The sequence below is a fragment of the Syngnathoides biaculeatus genome, chromosome 2 (genome assembly GCF_019802595.1).
Source record: "Syngnathoides biaculeatus isolate LvHL_M chromosome 2, ASM1980259v1, whole genome shotgun sequence".
NCBI lineage: Eukaryota > Metazoa > Chordata > Actinopteri > Syngnathiformes > Syngnathidae > Syngnathoides > Syngnathoides biaculeatus.
Genome location: NC_084641.1, coordinates 39,129,460 through 39,155,908, shown reverse-complemented (window position 1 = coordinate 39,155,908; position 26,449 = coordinate 39,129,460). Strand labels below are relative to the sequence as shown.

The window sequence follows — 26,449 nt, the reverse complement described above, 5'->3', positions numbered from 1 at the left end:
ATGAAACAAATGTTCAAGGTACACAAATTTTATAGATCAATTTTTTAAGGGCACTTCTGAAAATACAAAATAAAAAACGTGTATAGGTGAAGAGCAGATATGAAAATGTCTTGCAAATTCAAAATTTGTCACTTGACAAATTTTTCTGTTGAATACCATTCCCATCTCTTAGTGGAAAGATGTTCAGTATTGTGAGAGGGGTTTTCTAAGATAAAGGCACACTTCACAGAGCAAATCTTTGTATAGTGACATAGAAGGAATTCTATTCTATCAGAAAAATGTTAACCCAACAAAATTTGTGAGTTAAACAGCACTTTCGGTTAATTATCTTATTTTGAAATTCAAGACTGCACTTCTGGTCTGTCAACGTTATCCTCTAGCTGTCTCTCAATGTTTAAATGTTTGTTTTGTGTTTATAGACCTTTCAAACAATAGCACCGTTAAAGTATCAAAAACACACAGATGCTGTTGTAGAGTATTTCTGTTGTTGATTTCACTTACTGTAGAGGTGACCAGGATGTGACATTTGCAATGGAGGGGGATTTTTTCAGATAATCAGTACATGAATGGATAACCAATTATCATATAATTCATTAACAGATAATCAACTACCTGATGGAAAAAAACGACCTGATGATTTATACTTTTAAACAAAAGTTTATTTTGGGGCGAGACAGTAGCGCAGGAGGAATGTGTTGGCCTCAAAGTTCTGGGGACCAGGGTTAAATCCCGTCCCCGCCTGTGTGGAGTTTGCATGGTCTCCCTGTGCATGCGTGGGTTTTCTCCGGGCACGCTGGTTTCCTCCCACATCCCAAATAATATGCAATATTAAGTGGACACAAAATTGTCCCTTAGGTGAGATTGTTGTCTGTCTCCATGTTCCCTGCAACTGGCTGGGAAACCAGTTCAAGGTGAACCCTGCCTCCTGCCCGTTGACAGCTGGGATAGGATCCAGGACGCCCGCGACCCTTGTGAGTATAAGTCGCTGAGAAAATGGATGGACTTTATTTTGGGCCAGAAATACAATTTTCTCAAACACTTTTCAAGTAATTGAAAAATTGAGGTGGTAGATATTTACTGGAAAGGGGGATATAATGTACAGTAAGTTATGATGTCAGCTGGTTTGCTTTGATTAATAATGCAGCTAGTCAGATAGCTATCCCCTGGCTGCAAGATGATTACTGGAACTTCAAACATTCGCCTGGTTTATAATTGTATTTTGACACCAAAATGTAACCTGGTCAGCAGTTACTCATAGACTCCCCGAGTCGGCAGGGCTCTCTTTGCTGATTGATCGTGAAGCTTGTGGCTTCTCGGCTCCCCGCATGTGAAAACTGAGTCAAAACTTCATATGGTGGCGTTAAGGCACTACACTGGAGTAATTTAAAGGTCTAATCCAGATGAAATGTATTTCATTTGTCTATCATGCAAACATAGCTAAAATTTCATTTAAAAAAAGTTTTAAAATTCTCAACACAACAGAAATGAAAGCGCCAAAGTACACATTTTCAAACCGAGGCTCTGTTGAATCTGCTTCCGTGTGACGTCACGCAAAGACAACCCCCGTACAGAAATGGCTTCCTGTGGGATCTAAAGCTAGACAGCAGTGATGAGGTTTTTGTGGAATGTGTAAAAACTACTGGCTTCTTGTCCATGCATAAGAGATAACACAGGTTTCCAAAGCAATGAGTGTTTATTGAACTCCGAGGACAAGGAACACAGTGAGCAGCTACACAGACTGCCACAGGTAAATAACTAGAACATAGATAAAGGAACCAACCCATAACACCTAGGAGAGGTCTACGCTCCTACTCGGCATCGTGACAAACAACCAATAATCTACAGAATACTCTGTGGAAGTAACAGGAACTGATGAGGAGGCATTTTCTTATTCTTCCCATGTTCGAAAAACATCCCATGCAGGTGTAATTCAACCATATATGTTCGAACCGGAGTTGACGGATGTAATAAGGACAGGATTCGGGGAGACCTGATGAAGTTGACGTGGAACTTCGCATCCAAAACACAGATTGGTAGGTGCCTCAATAAATCTAAGTACACCTAGTTGATGAAATCTAATTCAAAAACATTTAAACGTCTGATGCTGCTTTCAAACAACTGTCATTTGTTGTTGTTTGAGTCGGCGTAAAACAAAAATGGAAATCTTCAATATCATTCTGCATTTAAAGATTTAGCCCGCATTTTAAATAATGCACCTAAAATTTGAGAGCACACACACCGCCATAGTCGAATTTGTGAAAGACCTCAGCGTCAACAGTACACTTTATAATGCCCAAATTTCGTCACCACCTAAACATCACATGGATACGGATATTAGCTGACATATCTGTATTGGTATTCTACTCACATTTAAAACGAAGTAAATACTTGTCAATGCTAAAACAATTGAACACATATGTACTTACTTGCTACCAAAGCCAAATGAACGCTGTACCGTTTTTTTCAAAGCAGTCCTCTGTGGAATTGTTGGAACATATTACTGTCCACTTTGATTTGTATGTCCAATGCACCCGGTTTGTCTTCACAAATCTGGTCCATAACCTGGCTATCCGTTCTTATTTTTGCCATTCACGTAAGGTGATTCAGTCAGCGTTTGACGCAGAACAGCTATATGCAACACTTCCTCATTACCATTACTATCTTTTTCACTCTCCGCCTAAATGTTGTCGTGACATTCCGGAGAGTACTGTAACTTGCCGAATCTAAGTGACATTTTGAACAAAATCTTGAGACTGACTTTGATGGTAATTGATTTCATTTCTGTGGTGTCGAGAATTTTTAAAATATTTCTTTAAAATGAAATTTTAGCTAGATAGACAAAATACACTTCCCTTGGATTAGACCTTTAAAGCATACACTGCCAGACATTCATACTGCACAGGCGATTCTCAGTTGAAATACTTGAAGGTCAAGTGTCTTAAATGGATGATTTTTGGTATATTATTAATAAAAAACCCACAGCCAATATGTTCCCATGTGTTTTTTTTTTTTCCCCACCACAAAACATGATTTTGACGTATAGAGCTTTTTGTAACTCCCGCCCTGAAAATCCTCTCAGGGATGTTTCGAGAAGCAGCAGGAAGTGATGTAAAAGACAGAGGCGCCCCCTAGTGGACTCGTTTGTTTCCATTAGTTTTACCTCCGGGAAGGTAGCTCGTTGTTCCTTCGTGTTAGCCAAAATGCCAGCTCATTGCATTGCTGGACATTGCTTGAACACTCGGGAGAATGGAATTACCCTTCATAAGTTTGAAAGAGACCCTCTTCGTTGTGAAAAATGGATTGCACGGGTACAGAGGACGAGAGCTTCGTGGGTTCCAAATAACAGGCGTGTATACAGCTACTAAAAAAAAAAAATAATAGTTTGGGGCAGACCACATAATCGGTCTCTCTCATAACGTAGCAAAAGATCTGCGTATGAAATGTGTTGTGCGCATATAGCTACAAAAAAATAATAGTTTGGAGGGCACCACGTAATCGGTCTCATAATGTAACAAAAGATCCGCGTATGAAATGTGTCGAGGTGCGCGTCGCACAGCCAACAATGTCTCACTCAGGCTTTGGCGACTTTGAACATACCCCTAAAAGCAGCACAGCTAGACTCCACCTCCTCCTTATATGCCACCACTGACACGGAAACTCAGCCAAACCGGCCAAGGCGCTGCGTTCGGCGGTCACAGCTTCTGCGAAGGCTGCGCGTCGGGCTTTACAACGGGGTCGGCTCTGAAGAACCCAGCCGAGAATCCGTTAGTCAGTCGCATGCACGCATAAAGCGCACCGGCTCAAATGTGAGCACCCCCCTAAAGCAGCACCGCTCGGTTCTGTCATAAGCCACACCGGCCGGCTGCGATGGCTCATCTCCGCCGCGGAAGTGGATCGGACGGGATGCGGTTTGGCCTTGATCGGATATCATCTGAATATGGCTTGAAACAATAGTGTAATATAGCCCTGAGAGACTGAAAAAAATAGTGTAATATTGCCCCGGTAACTTCACTCGGTTGTGTGGTGTTGTCCTTTTCGAAAAGAGCTTCCGTGTCAGAAGGGGAGTCGGAAAAATCCGAATATATCTCTGTTGTTCGGCTTCCATAGTAGCAGGCACCGCGCATTTTCAACGGCGGAAGTGATGATGACGTCAAGGACAGAGGACGCGACTAATATGGCGACCACTTGGATGTCGAGGGACACTCAATTGCGCAACTTTGTGCATAGATGACGCGGTCTCCACTCACTTTTTTTTCTTCTCATATAGACATTGAAGTGAATACTGTTTAGATGTATTTTTCATTACAATATCTATAGGGATGACAGTCCCATTTTAAGTACCTAAAATTAAGAATATTTTCCCTTTCAAAATTTCAATCACTTGCAAGATTCAAGTGAAAAAAAGCAAAGGTCAGGTAGCAGGAACAAGAACTTTTATTGGATTTTATTTTGCTTGCATGTTTAATTTTCATCAACATTGACAGTCTGCAGACCTGTCGGAGAGATATGAAAAACATTGTTAAATCAACTTTCTTTCATCAGGGGTTGGGAACCTATGAATCACGAGCCATATCTGGCTCTTTTGAAGGTTGCAGATGGCTCGCAGAGCCCTTATACATGACATTCTGTATGTCATTTCTGTCACGTAGGCAACGCAAATGAGGCAGAGTTTGGCTGAGTGGTTGCCTTAGTCTGCTGTCACAGAAGGATTGAACGCAGATTGGTTCAGAACAACTAATTGTGACAACGATCGCTCGAAAAGATGAAACGTACCAAAGCTTTCGACAAGAATGGACAGTCTTTGTGGAGAGAGAAGGTTCTGCTGTGCCTAAATTATGACAAAATTGCAATGATGAAATGTTCATATAAAGAGCGTCACTTTGACACATGCCTTACTGTGTTTGCATTAAAATATCCTGCAGGGTACAGCAGGAAGAAAGCATGTCAAGAGTTACTTTCGAGAGTCCAAGTTGCTCAGCAGCAAATCTGTGTTTGGACCCAACAAAATGAGTGGAATTCAGGTAGCTTTGCTGGTGCTTTACCAATTCAGAGATGGGGATTATGCCAAAGCATTCGTGGTTGATGTGGCCAATATACTTTTTGACAACCGTTCGCATCAAGACAAGATAAATTAATAAAAGACATGCCTTTGTCAACAAGAACTGTTCACCATCATGATGGCTAATCAAATTGAATTATGCATTACAATTAACGGAGCGAAGTCTCAACGCCTGCATGAAGCTTAATCTAACGACGTACAAAGGCTATCAAGCCATCAGCAAAACCATGCAGCACTAGAAGTCATTAATAGAACTTTTTTGTCATTATTGGTTAGCAACAGCATAATGTTATTTAAAAGAATTCATATACTCTTTGTACTCAAAGTGTTGGTCTTACATAAATGCGCAAATACACCTGCATTTAGTTTTTAAAATAATGCATGACTTTTTTAAATTACATTTTAAAATATTTGGCATTTATGGCTCTCTCAGTAAAAGGTTCCCAACACCTGATCCATACAATGGGTCAATGAACAAATGGCATGCTCACCTTTGCACGTGGTGACCGGAACATATGTAACCAGGGTGTACAGTTTGTTGGGGGAATCCTCGTCCTCATTACGTTTCCTGGAAAGTCGCACACGAATTCTGTACGGCACATTCCTGCACAAACACATGATTGTTACCACCTATACTCAGCCCTAACTATACACAGTTTTCACGTGAAGTCACAGAACCTAAGCAATCAACACAGCGCCCATTTAGTGTGCCAAACCAACACCTGCAACCCAGTGAACAAACAAAATAAGATTAGGATATCGCGCAGTTCTATCAAGATACTTAACAATCGTAAACACCTGCGCTCTTCATGGGTGGATCAAAAGGGTGAGAAGCGATGTTAAATGAGGTTTTAGTGTCTAAAAGTATTATTTAAACCAAGGCTCAGCAACCTTTTTGAGGCTGAGGGCTACTTCGTGAGCACCGATCGTTGAAGGGCTACGTGACCTGTTTGTGGCAAATTTCAGACTTAGTTCATTACACGGACATAAAATATTTTTGTTTTAATTTATTGTAGTAAATGACATTACAGGTATTTTAAAATTCTAATTCACGTGAGCAAGTCAGATTCAGAATTTAAAGCACAAATAATAATTTGTGGCCTATGGTATTTTTAGAACAGACCTAGCGGGCGCTATATATGGTCCTCGCGGGCTACCATTTGCCCACGGGCACCGCGTTTGTGACCCCTTAAACACAGATTTGACGGGCATGTATGCGCCTACACGTTATCACTCTCGCAAATCTGTACAGATGAGCACGACAAATCAAACACGTAAAATTTGTTACGAGTAGAAATACATAGATATCAAAAGACGTTGCTTATTTTGTGTAGTCTTGACATTAATTTATCTTTATTTCATAAACCTTTTAACAACAAGCCCGATCCTAAACAATCAGTATTCATCCGGAAACAGGAAATGCAAGTTACCCGTACTGAGCATGTTCGGAAGTTATGTCAAAAGTACATGTTCCGAATATTCCGCATTTACGCCGAAAGTTAACATCATGAGCAATGTCAAAGGAAATTCAGTTACACTGAAAACATAGGTAATGTTTCAGTATCTAACTATAATCAGTATCCGATTGTGATTAACGTTGACTTGATCTAAGTTCTAACAGACTAGTCTGTCTTTTATCTAAATGCAAATGGTCAATTTTTCCATGGTACCACATTATCTTGAAGATGAAAACTTTTCCCCTCTACATACTTTAGGAAGATATAGATCATCTACCAGCGTTCATCAATGGATTGACAATAGATAGTAAATTACAATAGGTTATAACAATACATCATGATTGCCGACAGGAATGTTTTGTTACAATGCTTCACTAGGTTGGTGCCACTAATGCTGATTATGTTGAACTAAGCTTTCAGTATTTGAAAACATTACAGGTACAGACCATTCGTGTTTGTTCCTGGACAGGTCAGTGCATTTAACTTTACTTCAGATAGTTTGTCAGATCAATAATTTGTATTGATGAAAAAATTTAAATACAGTTTTATATCAGGTTCTACTAATATTAGTTGAAATCGGAAATTACTGTAATTTCGAGTATAATGCGCACCCCCAAAGTTGTCCTTAAAAAAAAAAAAAAAAAAGAAAACCCTTCTACCAATGTACAATGTGCACCACCAATTTGCTGTTACCCATATGCTCAAAATATTGGGAATTAACTGTATTTACATTTTGTTAGGTTTGTACTTGTATTGTTTTTCGAAAAACTGTCCGTACAACAATCAGTAATAATAATCATTGTGCACGTGCTGATGTAGCCGTAATATAATCTCGGGACAGGCCAGAGGACATGCTTGTCCAGGTCCCTGTAATTGTCAGAACAGAATCCCTCAACCAACGAAAATAAATGTTCAATGAAGATATAACATTTTTTGATACTGTTGATACCACATATTACAGTCTTACATAAATATTTGACACTGTTTGACTTAAGCATTTTTTTTGCAAGAAATATTTGTGCATAATGCAGTTTATCCTTTACATTACAGATCCTTGGCCAAGACTTCAAAAGCAACATCTGGCTCATCTCCAATCTGAAAAATATCCATTGTCGCTACCTTTGTTGACTTGGTCCCGTTCTGATGCCTCCTGAATTAATGAAAAGTGATCCTATTTTGCTTCCACAACATGTCATCCTCTGTGCCATTCATGGCGTTTGTGGGGAAACATTTTTTGAATCCTAAGAGTTTTGGTTCCACAGTGCAGCCTCTCGCCCACCTGATGACGTCAGGTGGCTAGCCACAAACAACGTGAGCTAAAACTACGTAGAAACGAGGGTAATGGGCACGTTTAAAAAAAAAAAAAATTAAATTGTGAGCGCTCTCCCGTTTTTACAGGTTGCTATAATGTGCCTTTGTGTGCACATGCACATTGACATGTCAGAAAAAGCCAAAATTGATCAAACTAACTGTCAAGTCAACCGCTGTATGCGACTGACGTATTGGCCACAGCAGAGTCAAGCAACGAGATTGATGATAGGCCGACATTTTTTTGGGGGGAACGCGGTCACGTGAGCGACCAAAACTGTCTCAGCAATCCAACTTGTCTATCACAATCGACGCATTGACCAGCCCTGACTTAAACGTTCCTCATATGTCTTCTTAACAGAACATTGGTGGTAGATGAGTATGATTTAATACCAAAATTGATGACGCAAACTGAAATCTGAGAAGACTAAAGAATGCCTGACGCCTCGCACGTATGGACCGTTCAACCCATGGCACAAGGTTTCGAGATTGTGACGTCAGTGAACACTAAATACAAGAAACTCCACTTTTAGGTCAAGTAAACGATTGCGCCTCTGACTCACTTAATAAATAAATAATTTCGTGATGGAGGTTACTTTCGGCTTGTCCCTTTCGGGGTTGCCACAGCCTGTCATCTCAGATGAACGCACAAATATGTTTGGCACAATTTTTACACCGGATGCCTTTCCTGACGCAACCCTTCTCAGGGAGTGGAGGCCCCAGTGGGATACGAACCCACAACCCCTGGTTTACCAAACCAGTGCTCTAACCATTGAGCTACCGGGCCTCTAAATAACTAATTACATGATACTTTGTGAAAATAATAACCTTTGTGCTCCTTCATATAAACACTGCAAAATGTCTTACCTGATCCCCTTGCTCCACACTGCCTTGTTGAGGCGAGTGTCAATGCGGACATCAGGGGTTCCCATCTCCTTCATGGCAAACTTGCGGATTTCTTTGATGGCACGGGGAGCCCTCTTCTTAAAACCGCTGAAAAAGAATTACAATGTCACCTTAAATATTTACCACGGGAAAGGTACATTGCTATTTGTAGCTAATACACGTAGTGCGGACTTCTGCATCTCAGTAGCTTGTATTTTGACATTTTACACTTACACTCCATGGATACGCTTGTGGACATTAATGGTGTACTCTCTGGTCACCACCTCGTTGATGGCTGAACGTCCTTTTTTCTTTTCACCTTTCTTGTTTGGGGCCATCTATCAACAATAACAAACACTTTCAAGCAAGTTGGCACGTAGTTTGCCATTATTCTTATCAGTGTTTAGTGGCGGAAAGCAACTCGTTTAAATCAACCAATGACCACAGCAGGGTAAAACTACATGCAGTAGTTTTCGAAGCAGCGACAAACGTTTCAGGGTCGGTGGAGATAGAAAACATTACAGCTAATATTTAGCGAAAGAGCACACTGTCAATCCACTGATTCACTTAATCGCTTTAAATGCTCATTTAACAACCAATCTACGCGGTCATATCCATCTCAATGTAACAGCACCGCACACGTTTTCACAATCATGGTCATCGTGCAAATCACTTGCGTTTTTAAATGCAGGATGGTAACAGATTAGATCAATATATTTTGAGAAAATCGGACTCACATTCGCAGACTATTGAGGCGGAAGTCGGAAGGACAGAATCCACCACGAGCATTGTGGGTAAACGAAACATGTCCGTCTATAAAAGATGTTCGTAAAGAAACAATCATACGAACATTAATTCTGCCCCACCCTAAAAAAAACTTTCCATCCATCCACTTTCTGAGCTGCTTATCCTCACAAGGGTCGCACATGGGAATTGAACAAATTTAAATGACGTAGTCATTCACATGCACATTCAAACATGATCGTGAAAAATTAACTTTGAATTCGGACCAATACCTTTACGTCATCAATGTTAAAAAAGACATTACAAGCGTTCATCGAATGGTCGGAAGATCTCCCTCCGGTGGCTGACTAACCCTCCTGAGGATGCTCAGAAAACCGAAGATGCCATTGGGCTTTCAAACCTGCCGAGGTGTTAGGCCACTGCCAGGGCATCATGTCCACTCCAAGACTACACTTTCCATTGTGCATATGTCACAGAGTTTAAAAATTTGAGTTAAAAGGTTTGATGAAAACAAAAAAAAAAAAAAAAAAAAAAAAACCCCATCCACATTATCCATTTACACAGCTGTACGGCAGTTGATATATGATCAATATTTAGGCACGTCCTTCCTAAACAGCAGCTGGACACGCCTGTACAGGGTGTCCCAAAAATTGTATACACTTCAAATAATAGTAAACTTTATTTTTGTTATAATTAGAATAATTTTTAACGTAAAATAATTTACAAATATTATTTAAAGTGTGTGTACATTTTTTGGGACACCATGTATACGAGTATTGTAGTTGAAAGCTGATGTCATTCAAAAACCCAGGAAGGGGGGGGGTATTTAATGCAGTGTACTAAGGATAAATAAAAAAATCTTATAAACATCCATCCATTTTCTCAGTCGCTTATCCTCACGGGGGTCACGGGAGTGCTGGAGTCAAACCCAGCTGTCATCGGGTCAGAGGCAGGGTATACCTGGAAGTGATTGCCAGCCAATTGCATGGCACATGGATTCAAACAAGTCGTACTCACAATCACACCTAGGGGCAATTTAGAGTCTACAATGAATGCATCTTTTTGGGATGTGGGAGTGCCTTGAGAAAACTCACACCGCCACTCAGAACTGTGAGGCGATCTCTTTACAGATGTGCCACCATGCCACCTGATATAAACATTTCTTGGAAAATAATTTTAAACCAGCTCTGGATTTCCCTAATTGTGTGATTAGTCATACCATTGTTATTCACTACCTTCGACTCTTCCTCGAGTTCGAGTTTAGGCAGAAATCATAAGCACAGGGGTCATCAACATAGGGCCCATGAGCACCTGTTAGCTTCAAAGTACAATGAGTCACCTGGGTAGGTCTAATTATTTGCATGTTGGTATTCTTATAAAAAAAATAAATAAAATGCACCACCAACCTTTGAGCTGCATTTAACTTTTTTGTTGCTTATCATTTTTAAGTCTTACTTGCGTTGGTGTAAGTTTGGAAGAAATGTCGAGAAAAAAAACTAGCATAGTTCAAAGGTCAATATTTTACAGCATAACAAGACCATAGTGTTTCATGATTTAGCCACCAATAAATTTAAGACAATTTACTTCAAGAATCTTAAACTGGTAGATTTTTGCATTAATCAATACCTAAAAGAATAAGATTAAACCATCTCTCAGTTTCAAAAAGTTGGTGACCCCTGGTCTAGTTTTTAAACACAGTGGTGAATTGTGACATTTGCCAAGTATTTTATCTATTCTTTTGTAAGAGGCTTTTTCTACTGTGAAAAATGGGGATTTATATTTTTCAATTACCCATGTTGTGTAAGCAAAGCACATTGTATGAAAATGTGACACTGGCAATAAAACCCAAAATAACTTTTTAATGTACCAAGTTAATAAAAAATTGCAGTGGCACAGAACATGCACGAAATATAACACATTCCAAACTTTGAAATGTAGTTTTATTTCCTACTAACAATTGAAGTCTGCAATGACGTGAGATAGGGAGAAGTCAAGGTTTTCAAGCCATTATGTTCACACACTTCCTGACTAAAAGCCACCTTGTGCATCTCATGACACGCAAACCTCTTGCGCTCCAGCAGCCAGCTTGCTGATGCTGGCTGCAGGAGGATCTTCAAGAGCTGGATCTGAATCACTGTCAGATCTTTCTGGGACAGAAGTCTGACCAGTCACAGTTCTCCTAAAAAGACGCATGCTCATTTGTAGCAGCTCGCTGTCCACCACAGGATTCATCGGATACTGTTTGGTGAGACCCTAAAGGAAAACAGGAAAATTAAGAGATGCTGGCCTTAAACACCAAAACATCTTCCAGTTGTTGTTGAGATAAGCGAGGAAATGTCCTACTTGAATGGTCCATTTAATGACTGGAGTGAATGTACCTTGTCGTTTTTCAAGAGTTGCCTGCGGATGCCAAAGTCCCTGCGGGCACAGAGAGCCTTGCAGCAGGGCCCCAGGTTACTGAGTAAACCTGCCCTCTCCACCCGTCTGTTCAGGGCTGCCATGTTCAAAGCCCCAAGGTCATGCTCAAACAGCTTGTCGCCATCTGGAAAGGATGCATATAAATATATGTATGGATTAGGCCTGGGACATTCATAAGGATTTTCTAAATCTTAAAAAGACTGGTTACAGACGCCACAGATGAAAATTTTAAAAAAATGAGAGATTGAACACTTTTGATCATATGCCGTTTTGTGTGCTGTCATAATCTCAACATGGCACACTACACACAACGATTTGGTTACACAACCAATCTAGAATCTTGTCCTCCAAGAAGGACAAAATGTGATCTGACAGAAATGAAGAACGTGGCAACCACGAAACAGGATGCAACACGGAAGAAGACATACAAGAGGGAATGGTGCTGGTTTGGGGACATTTTTTTTTTTTTTAACAGAATTTTACAAATAAATATCTACAACGAATACTTGCGCCGTGCTGGGTCCTGGCACATCTGTGGGGGTCTCCAGTCTGGTCACCCTCCCACTCTCCTTCTCTGCTCTACCAGTCCTCTAGTTTTAATGAATCATACATCAGTTAGTGGGGGTGGGTGGGTGTGGTTGGGGTCGGCCTGAGGAAGGCCTGTTCCATGGCCCACCATGCCTTTTCCCCAAAAATTATCAATACACCTCATACATTTACACATCTATTGGGGAGTTGGTTGGCCTGGCTGGGGTGGGAGTTGCAGGTTAGCATTCACCTTTGACCATCTTGGCTTATCCCCACCAGTCTCAATTTGGATGTGCAACACCCCACCACATACAAAAATAGTAGAGGGACAGTTGTCAGTTGGGGACCTGGTAACCATAGGATGATCACGTTTCTCTTGGTTTGACTCCCGAGGGCTGCCAATTGTGAGAGAGATGGGACCATTCCAACAAGATCTACTTTTATCTTCCTAGATAAGATGCTATCAACAAAACACGGTTCAAAAAAAAAAAAAAATCTAAACCCTTTGTCACTATATGACAGTCCATATAACAAAAAAACAAGCGCTTCTCCACAAGTGCTTGCGCAAATAAAATAGAACATTTTAGGTATGAGGTAAAATGACAAAAAATACAATCAAGGCACAGTTGTTGCTGAAAGAACTTAAAAATAAATGAATGAATAAATAAAGTATTTTTCAGTCTTATCCCCCCTGTCCAAGCCTTGTTAAGATTATTAAACCCAAGAAAAGCAAACAAGAAGTGCAGGTGCATAATTTTAGATTACAGTACTGTAATGTTTAGTTTTAAGTACAAGGAGTTTATGGCTCGAGGAAAAAAAGATGTCTTGAGTCTGCTTGTTCATGTTTTGTGGGACCTGTACCGCCTGCCAAAGGGCAGCAGGTTAAACAGATGGTGACCAGGATGGGAAGAGTCCTTAATGTTAGTAGCTGTGCTGTGATAGCAGGAGTTGGCAATGTCCTCTCGGGAGCGCAGAGAGCACCCAGTGATCTTCTGGACGCGGTTGATCACTATTTGGAGAGCTTTGCAGTCCGCTGCTGTACATCCAGAATACCACACTGTGATGCAGTATGTGAGGATGCGCTCCATGGTAGTCCTGTAGAAAGCCAGAAGCATCTTATCTTCCAGATTGTTCTTCCTGAGCACTCTCAGGAAGTGAAGTCTTTGCTGGGCCTTTTTTTACCACCACCGTGGTATTTACAGTCCAGGTGAGTTTATCTGTGATATAGACTCCTACAAATCTGAAGGAGTGGACCCTCTCCACACCCTCCCGATTGATAAACAGTGCGATTGGGTCCATGCCGCACATTCGGAAGTCCAGGATGATTTACTTTGTTTTTCTGGTGGTTAGTGTGAGTTTTTTTTTGCTGAACACCACTTTGACATATTTACAATCTCAACTCTGTAGGCAGACTAATCTCCTTTTGAGATGAGCCCAATAACAGTGGTATCACCACCAAACTTGATGACGGAGTTGCTGGGATGGGCTGGTATGCACTCATGTGTACCTAGAGTAAAGGAGAGGCTCAGTACACAACCTTGAGGGGACCCGGTGCTGAGCGCAATTGAGGAAGAGAGGTGTAGGCCAAGTTTGACAGACTATGGACAGTTTGTGAGAAAGTACAGTGCCTTGTGAAAGTATTTGGCCCCCTTGAACTTTTTAAGCTTTCGCCACATTACAGGTTTCAAACATGAGATGTAAAATAAAATTTTTTTGGGTCAAGAATCAACAAATGGGACACAATCATGAGGTGGAATAAAATTTATTGGATATTTTAAACGTTTTTAACTAATACAAATGTGAAAAGTGGGGCTTGCAATATTATTCGGCCCCATTGCATTAATACTTTGTAGTGCCACCTTTTGCTGCAATGGACCTTTCCGACCTGTCAATCACTCATACAATAATAGCCAATCAGATAGCCTCATGCCGTAACCCCTGGTTTGACCCGCCCCTCTTGTCATCATGTCCCACAAGCAATGCTGGTTATCAGTCGCGTGCGCTTGGACAAGTTAATGCTACGAAAAAAATGGTCCTCAGATGCACTTGGGGAACGTGCAATTCTGACGAAAGATATCCTGCTACGTTACAAGGGGCCCAGTTGATTCATGTTCCAAAGCCTAAAACACAGTTGACAAAGTGTCTACGATGGATTAAGGCTCGCGGCAGAGCGCACATACAAGTAAATGTGAACAATATCAACAAACAAAAGGCTGTACGTTCGAAGGTGAGTGAGGGAGAAGTATCTTCTCTGAGTTTATTATCAGTGCTTCATACATTGCAGGAGAACAACTTTCCCTTTGTTAGTGTATCATAGACCTGCTGAATGAAATATGTAACATTTTATGCCGAAGAGTCGGGTTAGTGATATGTAAATGTGCAATGTCATGCAAGAGAAATATCTATTTGCCTATTTGTATCACATCAGACTTTTAATACAGAGCACTGGGCTCCATAATGAGCCAAGTCAAATTAATACACCCACTCACTTATAAAGAACACATTGACATTACTCATGATCCTTCCAAGTAAACAGTACTCACCTTGCTTTACATGGGCAGTATGATTCCACAATTTTATCCTTTTGGATTTCAATATGAAGTTTGTGAGGCGTCAAACTTTTTTTTACATCGATCACCGACATTTTGCTGTAACTATGACATTGCGTCCTGCTCCATCCAAAATCTTAATTCCGTGTACATCTCCTTGTGTGAAATACTTGAGACCTCTCTGTAGAACGCTCTTGGACAAATCTGATGCATTTGCCAAAAAACAAACCCCAATATTATCTGGAATACGCGGTAGAGAATTGACTTCAAACATGTTCTGTTCAGTCGCCAATTTGGAAGCTAATGGGACATGGGTAAGGGGAGGATCTTAAAATGACCATCGGAAAGGCCCATTACAGCTGCAAGTCGCTTTGCGGTATGTCTCTTTCAGTTTTGCAAATCAATAGACTGGAATTCTTGCCCATTCTTCCTTGCAAAGCAGCTCAAGCTCAGTGAGGTTGGATGGAGAGCCTGTGTGAACAGCAATCTTCAGCTCTGCCCACACATTCTCGATTGGATTCAGGTCTGGACTTTGACTTGGCCATTCCAACACCTGGATATGTTTATTTGTGAACCATTCCATTGTAGATTTGGCTTTATATTTTGGATCATTGTTCTGTTGGAAGATTAATCTCCATCCCAGTCTCGGGTCTTTGCAGACTCCAACAGGTTTTCTTCCAGAATGGTCCTGTATCTGGCTCCATTCATCTTCCCATCAATTTGAACCATCTTCCCTGTCCCTAGTGAAGAAAAGCAGGCCCAAACCATGAGGGTGCCACCACCATGTTTGACAGTGGGGATGGTGTGTTCAGGGTGATGAGTTGTGTTGCTTTTACGCTAAATATATCATTTTGCACTGTGGCCAAAAAGTTCGATTTTTAACCTTAACGAGACTTTTTATGGATATCTTTGAGAAATGGCTTTCTTCTTGCCACTCTTCCATAAAGTAGGGATGAAAGTGGACTTTCGTGAAAATTCCTGAAAATACAAATGCGAGCACTAGGGGGGTCCCCCGTGAAATCTTTGAATAAATGGATGGCTGTGGTGCATACTGGCGATATCTGTGAACAGAATTCAGACAAAAATTGAAGGTAAAAATTGAAAGTGCTGACCAAAAAAAAAATTGGTCAGAAGTTCTCCAAGGGCCAAGCCCAGATTTTTTTGCCCCCCATGCCTCTATCACTGGATAGCACAAAATCATATTTGTCATTCAAATATGCTTAAAATATGCCATCTTATCTCAAGACAATTGAGACAATTAAGTGAACTATTCAGTAAAAAGACATCTAAAATTGTCAATTTCCCCATATTATAGATATAATATAGATATAAAATATACACAAAAATATATCCTAGAATTTCTACACCGCACAGCAAAACATGTTCAAGAAGTTGATCAGAAGTAATTACTATTAACATTTAAGTCTCAAACTTGTTACGTCGTGCCGTACTGATACACTTGACCACATTGCTCACTATCTTAGATATAGATCTATTAATACTAACAGTATAATCAGTTGCCTTTAATATATATATATATATATATATATATATATATATATATATATATACACACACGCACACGCACACACACGCACACACAGTCGCTCACATTTGAAAAATGTACAGGTGTGGTCATTCATGCTCGCAGATAAAGTTGCGGGTGTTATTAGGCCTTAAAATAACTTACTGGATTAATATAACATAACTGTAAATTAAAAATAAAATAAAATAAATAAATAAATAAAATAGAAAACTAACATTTCAAACTCAGAAATGATCATTTCCAATTTCAACTGATATTAGTAGAACATGATATAAAACTATGTAAAAAAATTCATCAATAAAAATTCTTGATCTGACAAACTATCTGAAGAAAAGTTAAATGCACTGGCCTGTCAAAGAATAAACACGGTGGGTCTATTCTCGCAATGTTGTGAAACTGCTGAAAGTTTAGTTCAACATAATCGGCATTCGTGGCAACAAGTTCGCGATACACTGGAACAACCATTCCTGTCGGCAATTGACCCCTCCGTAGAAATTGCGTAATCTGCGTCACTGACCAATCAGAGGCCAGAGATCTGCATAAACCACGCCCCCTTTTTTGCACCCGCCGTTCCCTCAGACAACGTTGCATTGTCCAGTATAGCTTTTGTTAGCATTTTATCGCGTATTTGGGTTCCTTAACAATAGATATGGTTAGGAGGTGTAGTCACGGACTTTGTAATAGTAACGACAGGTATCCTGAAAGGCTAGTTGGTGGAGTTCAATTTGTACCCTTTCCAAAACCGAAGACCCAGTACGAAAAATGTCTTCGATGGATCAAATTTGTGGAAGACCGTATCATCAACTGAATCCATATAATATCAACCGGAACAGAAGACCGAGTACGAAAAATGTCTTCGATGGATCAAACTTTGTGGAAGATCGTATGATCAACTGAATCCATCTAAAATCATCCGGAACAGATATGTTTGCACGAAGGTAAGCCCTATATTTGATTTTCAATACATGTCTCATATAAATGAATTAGCAGTTCTTCGCTGGCATAACATCGCTACGTGTGAATGATTGACACACTTGATCTGTGTTGAGCGATATTTTGCGATGATCTGACTGCACAAACGTGTCTCTGTTCAGCGGCTCCCGAGCTAAGCTAAACCGGACTAGCGAGTCCTAAAAGCCTTCGACGTGCACAGAGACACCAAGACTGAAGGAAGGATGTTTGAGGACACTAAAGTAGTGATTGTCGTACTCGGTCGGGACTTACGTAGGTTCGCCACTAATTCAAGAATAATTATTGAGGGGAGGGCGCGATGTTACACAAAGAAAACGAGAGAAACAACTCGTAAATCAAGCCTCGCCTTCTTTTCCTTCATACGGCAGTTCACAAACGGCTATACAGATACACAAACAGATTCTGCACCCAAGTGTGATAGGTAACACGAAAATAGGAAACTGTCAATGACGAATTCGTATTTGGGTTATAATATATTATATTATGTGGCTTCTCGGTCTTCTTCTGACTCCGGAAAGATCTCGCGCTAATATCAATGGTTTCTCTGTCGATATGCATGTAAATACCATTGAAATACCCCTCGCTGAAATACTTGAAGCCCTGCTGTCTGCTTTTCAACGATATTTCACTATTCACTAAGAATGCGAGTGAGAAATCAGCTGGTAAATTGGACAATTTCGCTCTAGTCTTTTCTTCCTGCGCTGCCATTTTTGCTAATTGTTTGTCTGAGGTTAGCACACGTGGGGTGACGTAACTTCAGGAGGCGTGGTTAAGTGCCCTGTACAGAGGGGTCAATTGTGACCTATTGTTGTGGGGAGGTGGGGGGAAGGGGGGGTACGTACCACGGGACTGCCGTAAATAGGAGGCCGGCTTGCTATAACGCTCTTTTCAGTGCACGCGCTCGACGTATTGGCCACACCTGAATCAATTGACGGATGATAGTCTAATGTTGGTTTTTTTTTACGACGTCACACTGCCTTGCAATCGATGCAATGAGCACCCCTGGTGTAACTGAATTTCCTTTGCTCATGATGGTAATGACTTTCGACGTAAATGCGCTCGCATTACATGACGCAGTTCTGAACATGCACTTCGTACATGCTCCGTACGTGCTCAGTACGGTTAACTTACATTTCCTGTTTCCAGGTGAATACCGTTTGTTTCGGACCAGGCTCGTTTAGTTAACGTTTATGAAATAAACACGTAAATTAATGTCAAGCTCACACAAAATAAGCGACGTCTTGAGAGAATGTGAGGGGAGGGGCGTTACTGTTACTCGTGTTGTACCTCAACATGGCTACGCTCATGAAAGCAAAACAACGAACTGAAACGCATGTTCGTTCAATGTTGTCAACTAATATTCGGATTAATTTTAGGCAATTTTTCCTCAATTTTCCGGAGCAATTTTCATGAAAATTTAAAAATCCGGAATTCCGTGAAAATCCGGTGGACTTTCATCACTGATAAAGGCCAGATTTGTGCATTGTACGACTGATTGTTGTCCTATGGACAGACTCTCCCACCTCAGCTGTAGATCTCTGCAGTTCATCCAGAGTGATCATGGGCCTCTTGGTTGCATCTCTGATCAGTCTTCTCCTTGTTCGACGTGAAAGTTTAGCGGGACGGCTGGGTCTTGGTAGATTTTCAGTGGTCTGATACTCCTGCCATTTAAATAGGATAGCTTGCACAGTGCGCCTTGAGATGTTTAAAGCTTGGGAAATCTTTTTGTATCTAAATCCGGCTTTAAACTTCACAACAGTATCTCGGACCTGCATGGTCTGTTCCTTGGTCTTCATGATGCTCTCTGCACTTTTAACAGAACCCTGAGACTATCACAGAACAGATGCATTTATATGGAGACTTCATTGCACACAGGTGGATTGTATTTATCATCATCAGTAAACATTGGATCACTCTGAGATTCTCACTGAACCTCTGGAGTGAGTTTGCTAAACTGAAAGTAAAGGGGCCCAAAAAAATTCCACACCCCATTTTTCAGTTTTTTGTTCAAAAGTATAAAATATACAATAAATTTCGTTCCACTTCATGATTGTGTCCCACGTGTTGACAAAAAAATGAAAATTTTATATCTATGTTTGAAGCTGAAAATGTGGAGAAAGGTTGAAAAGTTCAAGGGGGACTAATACTTTTTCAAGGCACTGTAGATCGTCAAAGGAGGGAGAGTTTGTCAACCAAAATACCTGGGATAATGGTATTAAAGCAGGAGAGCTCAGTGTCGATCGCTGGCGGTTTTGGTCAGTTCCGTGATGGCGTGCCAAAAAAAAAAAAAAAAAAAAAAGACGTCAGCCCGTCTGTCTCGTTGCTTGATTCAGGTGTGGCAGGTACGTCATGCACATAGAGGTGCGTTCTCTTTTGCTTTCTCCACGGCAGTCACGGCGATGCAAAAACGGCTTTATTCTGTGAGCTGATTGGTTGCGCATCTTCAAAGCCTCAACCAGCAATTTACTTTGTCCCATTTGCTTGTTTTGCACGGTGTCTCTCGCATATGTACTGTATCATGTTCACAATAACTTCTTTTTTTTAAGGAGATAAGATTTTGGCGCACAATGGCACAGCTGTAAAGCTTTGGCCTCACAGTTCTGAGTTCCAAGGTTCAAACCCTGGCCACGCATTTTGTAAAGTTTGCGTGTTCTCTCCGTGCCTATGTGGGTTTTCTCCGGGCACTCTGGTTTCCTCCCACATCTCCAAAACATGCATTAATTGGAGACTCTAAATTGCCCCTAGGTGTGATTGTGACTGCAACTGTTGTCTGTCTTCATGTACCCTGCAATTGGCTGGCAACCAGTTCAGGGTGTACCCTGCCTCCTGCCCGACGACAGCTGGCATTGGCTCCAGCAGTCCCGCGACCCTCGTGAGGACACGCACGCATCACCGTGACTGCCGTGAAGAAAGCAAAAGAGAGACCGTAAATAGGAGGCCATCTTGCTAGAACACGGCTTTATGTGCATGCGAATGATGTATCTGCCACACATGAATAAAGCGACGAGACGGATGATAGGCTCTCTGCAAACGCTGCACCGATCCGCCGCTCCATTCTTCACTCACTTGTGAACAAGACCCGAAGATACTTGAACTTCTCTACTTGGGGCAGGTTCTTAACAGCTTGACAGCATCCCTCATTCTTGGTGTCCACCAACATATTTGGTGGTTGCTGCCATGACAGGCACTAACCACCCTATGGCCACAGGTCCGGTCGGCCGCCTCAGCAATGGAGGCGCAGAACATTATCCACTTGGACTCAAATTTCCCCCGCCTCTGCCACAAAATGAGCAAAGTTCTTTCGGAGGTGGGAGTGTAAATTCCTTCTGACAGGGGAATCTGTCAGCCATTCCCACCAAACCCTCACAATACATTTGTGCCTCCCACGTCGGACCGGCATCTTCCCCCATGATCGGAGCCAACTCACCACCAGGTGGTGATCAGTTGACAGCTCCACCGCTCTCTTCACTCGATTGTCCAAGACATGCAGCTGCAAGTCAGATTACACGACCACAAAGTCGATTATAGAACTGCGACCTAGACTGTCTTAGTGCCAAGCGGAAATGTGCACATCTTTTTTCCTGAGCATGGCCAATCGGGTTCATATGGGGGGGGGGGGTGCTTCTTCCTAATCACGCCATTCCAGATCTCCCACGTGAGCATTGAAGTCCCCCAGCAGAATCATGGAGTCCCCAGATGCAGCGCTGTTTAGCACTCCTTCTAAGGCCTCTAAAAATGGTGGGTACTCTGAAGTGTTGTGTGGTGGATAGGCACAAAGAACAGTCAGGACCCGTACCCCCACCCGAGGGTGGAGGGGGGCTACCCTCTCATCCACAGTGCTGAACCCCAACGTACAGGTGCCGAGCCTGGAGGCAATAAGTATACCCACACCTGCTCGGTGCCTCTCACCTTGGGCAACTCCATAGTGGAACAGAGTCCAACCCCTCTTAAGAGGACTGGTACCAGATTCCAACCGGTGCATGGAGGCGTGTCCAACTATTCTAGTTGGAACTTCTCGACCTCACGCACCAGCTCGGGCTCTTTCCCTGCCAGAGAGGTGACATTCCATGTCCCTAGCGCTAGTTTACGTAGCCGGGGATCGGATCTCCAAGGTCCCCGCCTTCGGTTATTGCCCAGCTCACATTGCACCTGACTCCTATGGCCCCTCTCACAGGTGGTGAGCCCATGGGAAGGGGGATCCATGTTACTTTTTTGGGCCGTGCCTGGCCGAGCCCCATGGGTGCAAGCCCGGCCACCAGGCACTCGCCTTCGAGCCCCGCTTCCAGGCCTGGCTCCAGAAGGGAGCCCCAGTGACCTGCGTCCAGGCAAGTGAAGTGGATTTATGGTTTTTGTTACATCCATGTATGGATTCACATCCAAATTTAAATAGTAACATTCTTGGAAAAGTGCATACCCATTTTGAAAAATGAAGGTTGATAATTATGAGCAAAAAAACCTTGGTGAAATACATTTTAAAAAGTAATGCTCAGATGCAAACGCTCACCTTTGGGGTCATCCAGCTCAGCCTTGCAGACTTCTTTGACCTTCTCCAGGAGCGCAGTCCCAGCAAGTCGCTTTGAGACGCCAGCCCTGAGGAGAACAGCCCCTGGTGTGAAGCGCAACAGAGCTGCTCCGGCCGCTCGGGGCTCCGGCTTCTGTTTGGGCATCAAACTGGACCAGTCCACATCAATGACATCCAGAGGGCCTGAGGACACAGGGAAGGGAAGAGGCGTATGTCATATGTAACAGATGTCATATAATAAAGTAACACTGTTCTGGTACCTGTCATTTTCTCCTCATCTTGTGGGTCTTCTTTTTTCTGACTGTCAGCCAGAATTTCATCAAGCTCATCGTCACTGATTGGTTCATACTCCTCTCCGACAGATGCCACTGACTGACTGTCATCTTCTTTCCCATCATCCTCTCCTGATAACACAACAGCCCATACACATACACACACTCCAATATTCCAAATTTTTTCTTTAATCAAAGATTCAATTCAAATGTATTTATTTGTTACCGTCAATGCTGTCAATCCTCTCAATCGCTGACTGCTCACTCACGACATGGTGGCTGTTACTTGGTTTCTCAGATTCTGCGGGGCTGAAGGCTTCTCTTGGCAGGAGGGGCTCATAGTCACCCCTATCTTGTCGCATCAGGTCACTTCGTCCTGCAGCTCTGGAGTCAGACAGGGAGGGCAAGTCTAGCATCATAATTCTCTCCCTCTCTCTATCGCTGCCTCTTTCAGCTCTGCTCTCTCTGTCCCGTTCTCTCTCACGCTCCCTTTCTCGGTCATGCTGCTGAATGAGTCCTTCCGGCAGTAGGCGTTCCCTGTCCCTGATGTCCCTCTCTCTGAGAAGAGGTTCACGGCCAGGACGTATGGGTAGAGGCTCTCGTCCCCTGCTGGGCCAGTCCCTGGATTCAGGATCCCAGTCTCTCTGTTGTTGAAGAGGCTGCTGGAGAAGTAAGCCTGACTGTTGTTGCCGGGGGTCCTTTCGGTCTCGCTCTCGATCAAATTGCTCCCTGTCACGCTCCCGCTCTCGACTGTCATAAGAGCCAGCACGTGATTGGGACCTGGCTTGCCTCTCAGAATCAGGGGAGCTACGCCTGGAGCTGTGGCTGCGAGAATCCTGGCGGTCTACAAGGCAAACATAATCAGTGTTAGAGTGGTACATTTAACCTTCTGTCTCATGTTCAGAGTAGATTTGATTGCTGACCTGAAGAGTTGCTGCGGCTTGGCTCTCCTCTCCTCAACTGGTCTATTCGTGATTTCCTCTCTGTTCCCGGTGGGTCATTAACTTCCAGCCGCTCTCTTTCTCTCTCCCTTTCCCGGTCATGTGCACTGTTGCCTTGGGGGCGCCCCCTGCGGGCACGCGATCCCAGGAGATCATCTCGATGGGCAGACTCGTTGGAGGGCGACCGTGGGCGCCTGGATGACGTGCGGCTCTGGTTACTTCCCATGCTGCTGCTGCGTGTCTGTTCTGGGGGAGGCTTGCGGAGAAGAGGCTGAGACATAAGGGGCTGTGGAGTCAATGTCTGCAGCAACATCGGAGGTTCCTGTAGAAGCAGAGGAGCAATGGGAGGGGGGTTGCACCGGTCTCTGTCCCGCCCCAACCTGGGGCCAACACCTCTACGAAGAGGCTCAGGTAGAGCCCGCTCAGCAGAAGCAGAATCCAATTGTCCTCGTCGATCTAAGACCTCCTCATCCGACCAATCACTGAAGTTGTCCATTTTGGGTAGTTGGGAGGGCTCAGCATTGCCTCCGGTGCCCCGATGACCAGGTCTTATTGAGGGAGGTGGGGTCCGAGGACCTCTCTTCCTCTTATTCTGGGGCAAATGCACTGAGGAATCCTCCTCCGATGCCTCAGAATCTCCTCTCCGTTTCCTCTTTCGCTCAACCACTTTCCTCTTTGCTCCCTTCCTTGGTGAAAGGAGTGATGGAGGACCATCTGGAAGAACAGCAGGCGGGGGATCAGTGTCGAAACGGTCTCCAATTAGACCTTTGCCACCACTTGTTTCTTCATCTTTGCGCCCTTTCTTCAAGCCCTTCCTCAGTGATTTCGTCTTCTTTTTGCTGTCCTCTTGGGGGTGTGACACAGTGACATCTCTGTCTTCATTGTCAGCACTAGGAGCCACAGAAACAGGAGGTGGCGTGGAGTCACGGCCTTGGCTACGAGATTCCGAGTGCATATCTGGCAACTGTTCAGCTCTCCGGTCGCTTCCCCTAGTTCGTTCAGCTCGGGGCTCTTGGTCGTCATGGCGGCTGCGTGCTTCCCTCTTATCTGCAGCTCCTCTGCGCTCCTCATCCTTCCAGTGGCCGGGCTTGTCATCAGATGTTGCAGCCCTCAATGGTGACCGCAACAGTGGCTCCGAGGGGCGGACCACTTGACTGAGCACACGATGCTTATCCCCACCTGCACATGAACATTTCACAAGAACGCAGACTTACTATATAGCAACATATTTTCTAGATATTAAATCCTCATTCCCAAAAAGGGTGTGTCCTCTCTAAAAGAATTTCCTACTGTCACTTGAAGATGGACACAGAGGGCTGGGGAGGAGGGGCTGTGGGTGGAGCTTGGCCAGCCCTCGGCCAATTGGACGCTCACTTTTCTCATCTGTACTGTTGTAGCCATCACTGTCTGCAGGACTGTGGTCACGCGTCCCTCGCTTGGGAGAAGGTCTGGGGCTTGGGCTGGCATCCAATCGGGGTCGTTTGCGACTAGAGGGCAAGAACAGGGAAGTTGTTGAGAAAAAAACATTTTTATCAAAACAACATAAAAAGGCCATGTCGAACAAAATTCTCTCTATATAGTACATGCCTTGTTTTGCGATCATCTCTTGTCTCTCGAATGGCACGGTCATCCCGGGTATCCTCCCTCCTGTCCCGCCTTTCTTCCCTTCCCCGCTCCTCCCATTCCCGCTGCCTCTCTCGCTCCCGCTGCTCCCGCTCCCTTTCACGCTCCTTCCGCTCTCTCTCACGTTCCTCTCTCTCTCGCTCTCTTTCTTCACGCTCCCGTTCTCGCTCACGCTCCCGTTCTCGCTCTCTCTCTCGCTCCCTGTTGCGCTCCCTTTCGGCCTCCCTCTCCTTTTCCCTCTCGCGCTCCCTGTCTTTCTCCCGTTCCCTCTCTCGCTCCCGGTCTCTTTCACGGTCTCTACTCCGGTCCTCCCGTCTTTCTTCTCCCCGGTCACTCCGGCGCTCATCCCTTCTCTCCTCCCTCTCAGATTCTTCGGATCTTCTCTGATGTCTGTTTGGGGAAGCTGCCCTTGGATCTAAGAAAACAGAATTTATGAGTTTAACCCAACAAGGTTTTTTTTCGTTTGTTTCAGAAGCAAAGATTCATGCACATCCTGAATGTCAATGAGGAGCAGCAGACATTCCAACAGCTTCTTCCCTCTTACCATTAAATTCCTAGAGGCTAAATAACTAACTAACTGAATAGAATATTTACTGTTTGGCTGTCTATTGTCATACTTGAGTGTCTTCAATGACCAGTGACAAATTCCTTCTCTACTTTTTTTTTTACATACTTGGGGAAAAAAGAGGATTCTGATTCTCACTATGGTGTCCAGATCAATACAAATTAAAATCTGATTTGTTAAAAAATACAAGCACATGACTTGGTTTATTATTATGCATTGCATATTGCACTACAGTGCCTTCTCAAATTATTAGATTTTTGACAAACAAATATGACTCAAGTGAACTTCAAATGCTTTGTGAATATAATTATTTTATCTATTAAGGAAAAAAAAAATACTCTGTGGCCTACGGCTGACTGGCGACCAATTCAGGGTGTAGTCTGTCTTTTTCCCAATGTTGGCTAGGATAGGCTCAGGACTCCTGCGACTCTTGTGAGGATAACAAGCTTGGAAAATGGAAATGGAAAAAAATTGTTTCCTGGTAATGTGTGAAAAAGTAATTAGCCTAGTTTTTAATTTGAATAAATGTGGCTTATTACTACTTTTGTTGAATTTTACTGATGACAGCCAAGCTTGATGGCTAAGCCTGTTCAATTATGAAAACAGTAACAGAACCTGCCTCATCCAGTGCAGTGCAGCCCTCCCTTGCATCAGTTAAAGTCAGTGTTCATTACACAATAAGAGACATTCATGGCAGAATTTTAATGTGAAAATCACTGTTTATCAAAAAGAACAAAGCTCATCTTTCATTTGCAAGTTAAAAAAAGTGATATGATTCCTAAGACTTCTTGGAGGATATTATATGACTAAAGAGATCTAAGTTGTGCTTTATGGAATGTACAGTGCTCAACATAATTATTGGCACCCCCGAAGATGTGTTAAAAGCCTTAAAATAAACTGTGTTTATTGCAGAAGAAATTTTAACACTGAAAATTTTAGGAAAATGTAACCAACTCAAATCAATTGTAAGAAAATGAAAAAATCATTTAAAAAAATATATATTTTTCATTAAATCACCTGTTCCACGATTATTGGTACCCTTAACAATTCCCAGGAAATA

At 42.8% G+C, this 26,449-nt stretch overlaps 2 protein-coding genes across 6 annotated transcripts in view; both read right to left on the bottom strand.

The window, feature by feature from the left end:
* Nucleotides 1-4,416: 4,416 nt before the first annotated feature.
* On the bottom strand, nucleotides 4,417-9,525 carry rpl31 (ribosomal protein L31). Its single transcript, XM_061804116.1, has 5 exons — nucleotides 9,447-9,525; nucleotides 8,944-9,047; nucleotides 8,692-8,817; nucleotides 5,551-5,663; nucleotides 4,417-4,493 (listed from the first exon to the last, which is right to left on the bottom strand). Exons 2-5 carry the CDS (start codon nucleotides 9,045-9,047, stop codon nucleotides 4,462-4,464), a joined length of 375 nt encoding a protein of 124 aa, XP_061660100.1. The 5' UTR covers nucleotides 9,447-9,525; the 3' UTR covers nucleotides 4,417-4,461.
* A 1,767-nt stretch (nucleotides 9,526-11,292) lies between these two features.
* The window catches only part of zc3h13 (zinc finger CCCH-type containing 13), a 44,644-nt gene continuing 29,487 nt past the window's right edge, over nucleotides 11,293-26,449 (bottom strand). For 4 of the 5 annotated variants that reach the window (XM_061804056.1, XM_061804062.1, XM_061804071.1 and 1 more), the window contains 8 exons: nucleotides 24,789-25,239; nucleotides 24,492-24,688; nucleotides 23,184-24,380; nucleotides 22,487-23,104; nucleotides 22,249-22,392; nucleotides 21,971-22,171; nucleotides 11,832-11,995; nucleotides 11,293-11,706 (listed from right to left, as the gene is read on the bottom strand). In XM_061804056.1, coding sequence (XP_061660040.1) covers nucleotides 11,503-11,706; nucleotides 11,832-11,995; nucleotides 21,971-22,171; nucleotides 22,249-22,392; nucleotides 22,487-23,104; nucleotides 23,184-24,380; nucleotides 24,492-24,688; nucleotides 24,789-25,239 — 3,176 coding nt within the window. In that variant the 3' untranslated portion in view covers nucleotides 11,293-11,502. The remainder of the gene's footprint in view (nucleotides 11,707-11,831; nucleotides 11,996-21,970; nucleotides 22,172-22,248; nucleotides 22,393-22,486; nucleotides 23,105-23,183; nucleotides 24,381-24,491; nucleotides 24,689-24,788; nucleotides 25,240-26,449) is intronic. The other variant, XM_061804081.1, reaches the window with a different exon arrangement.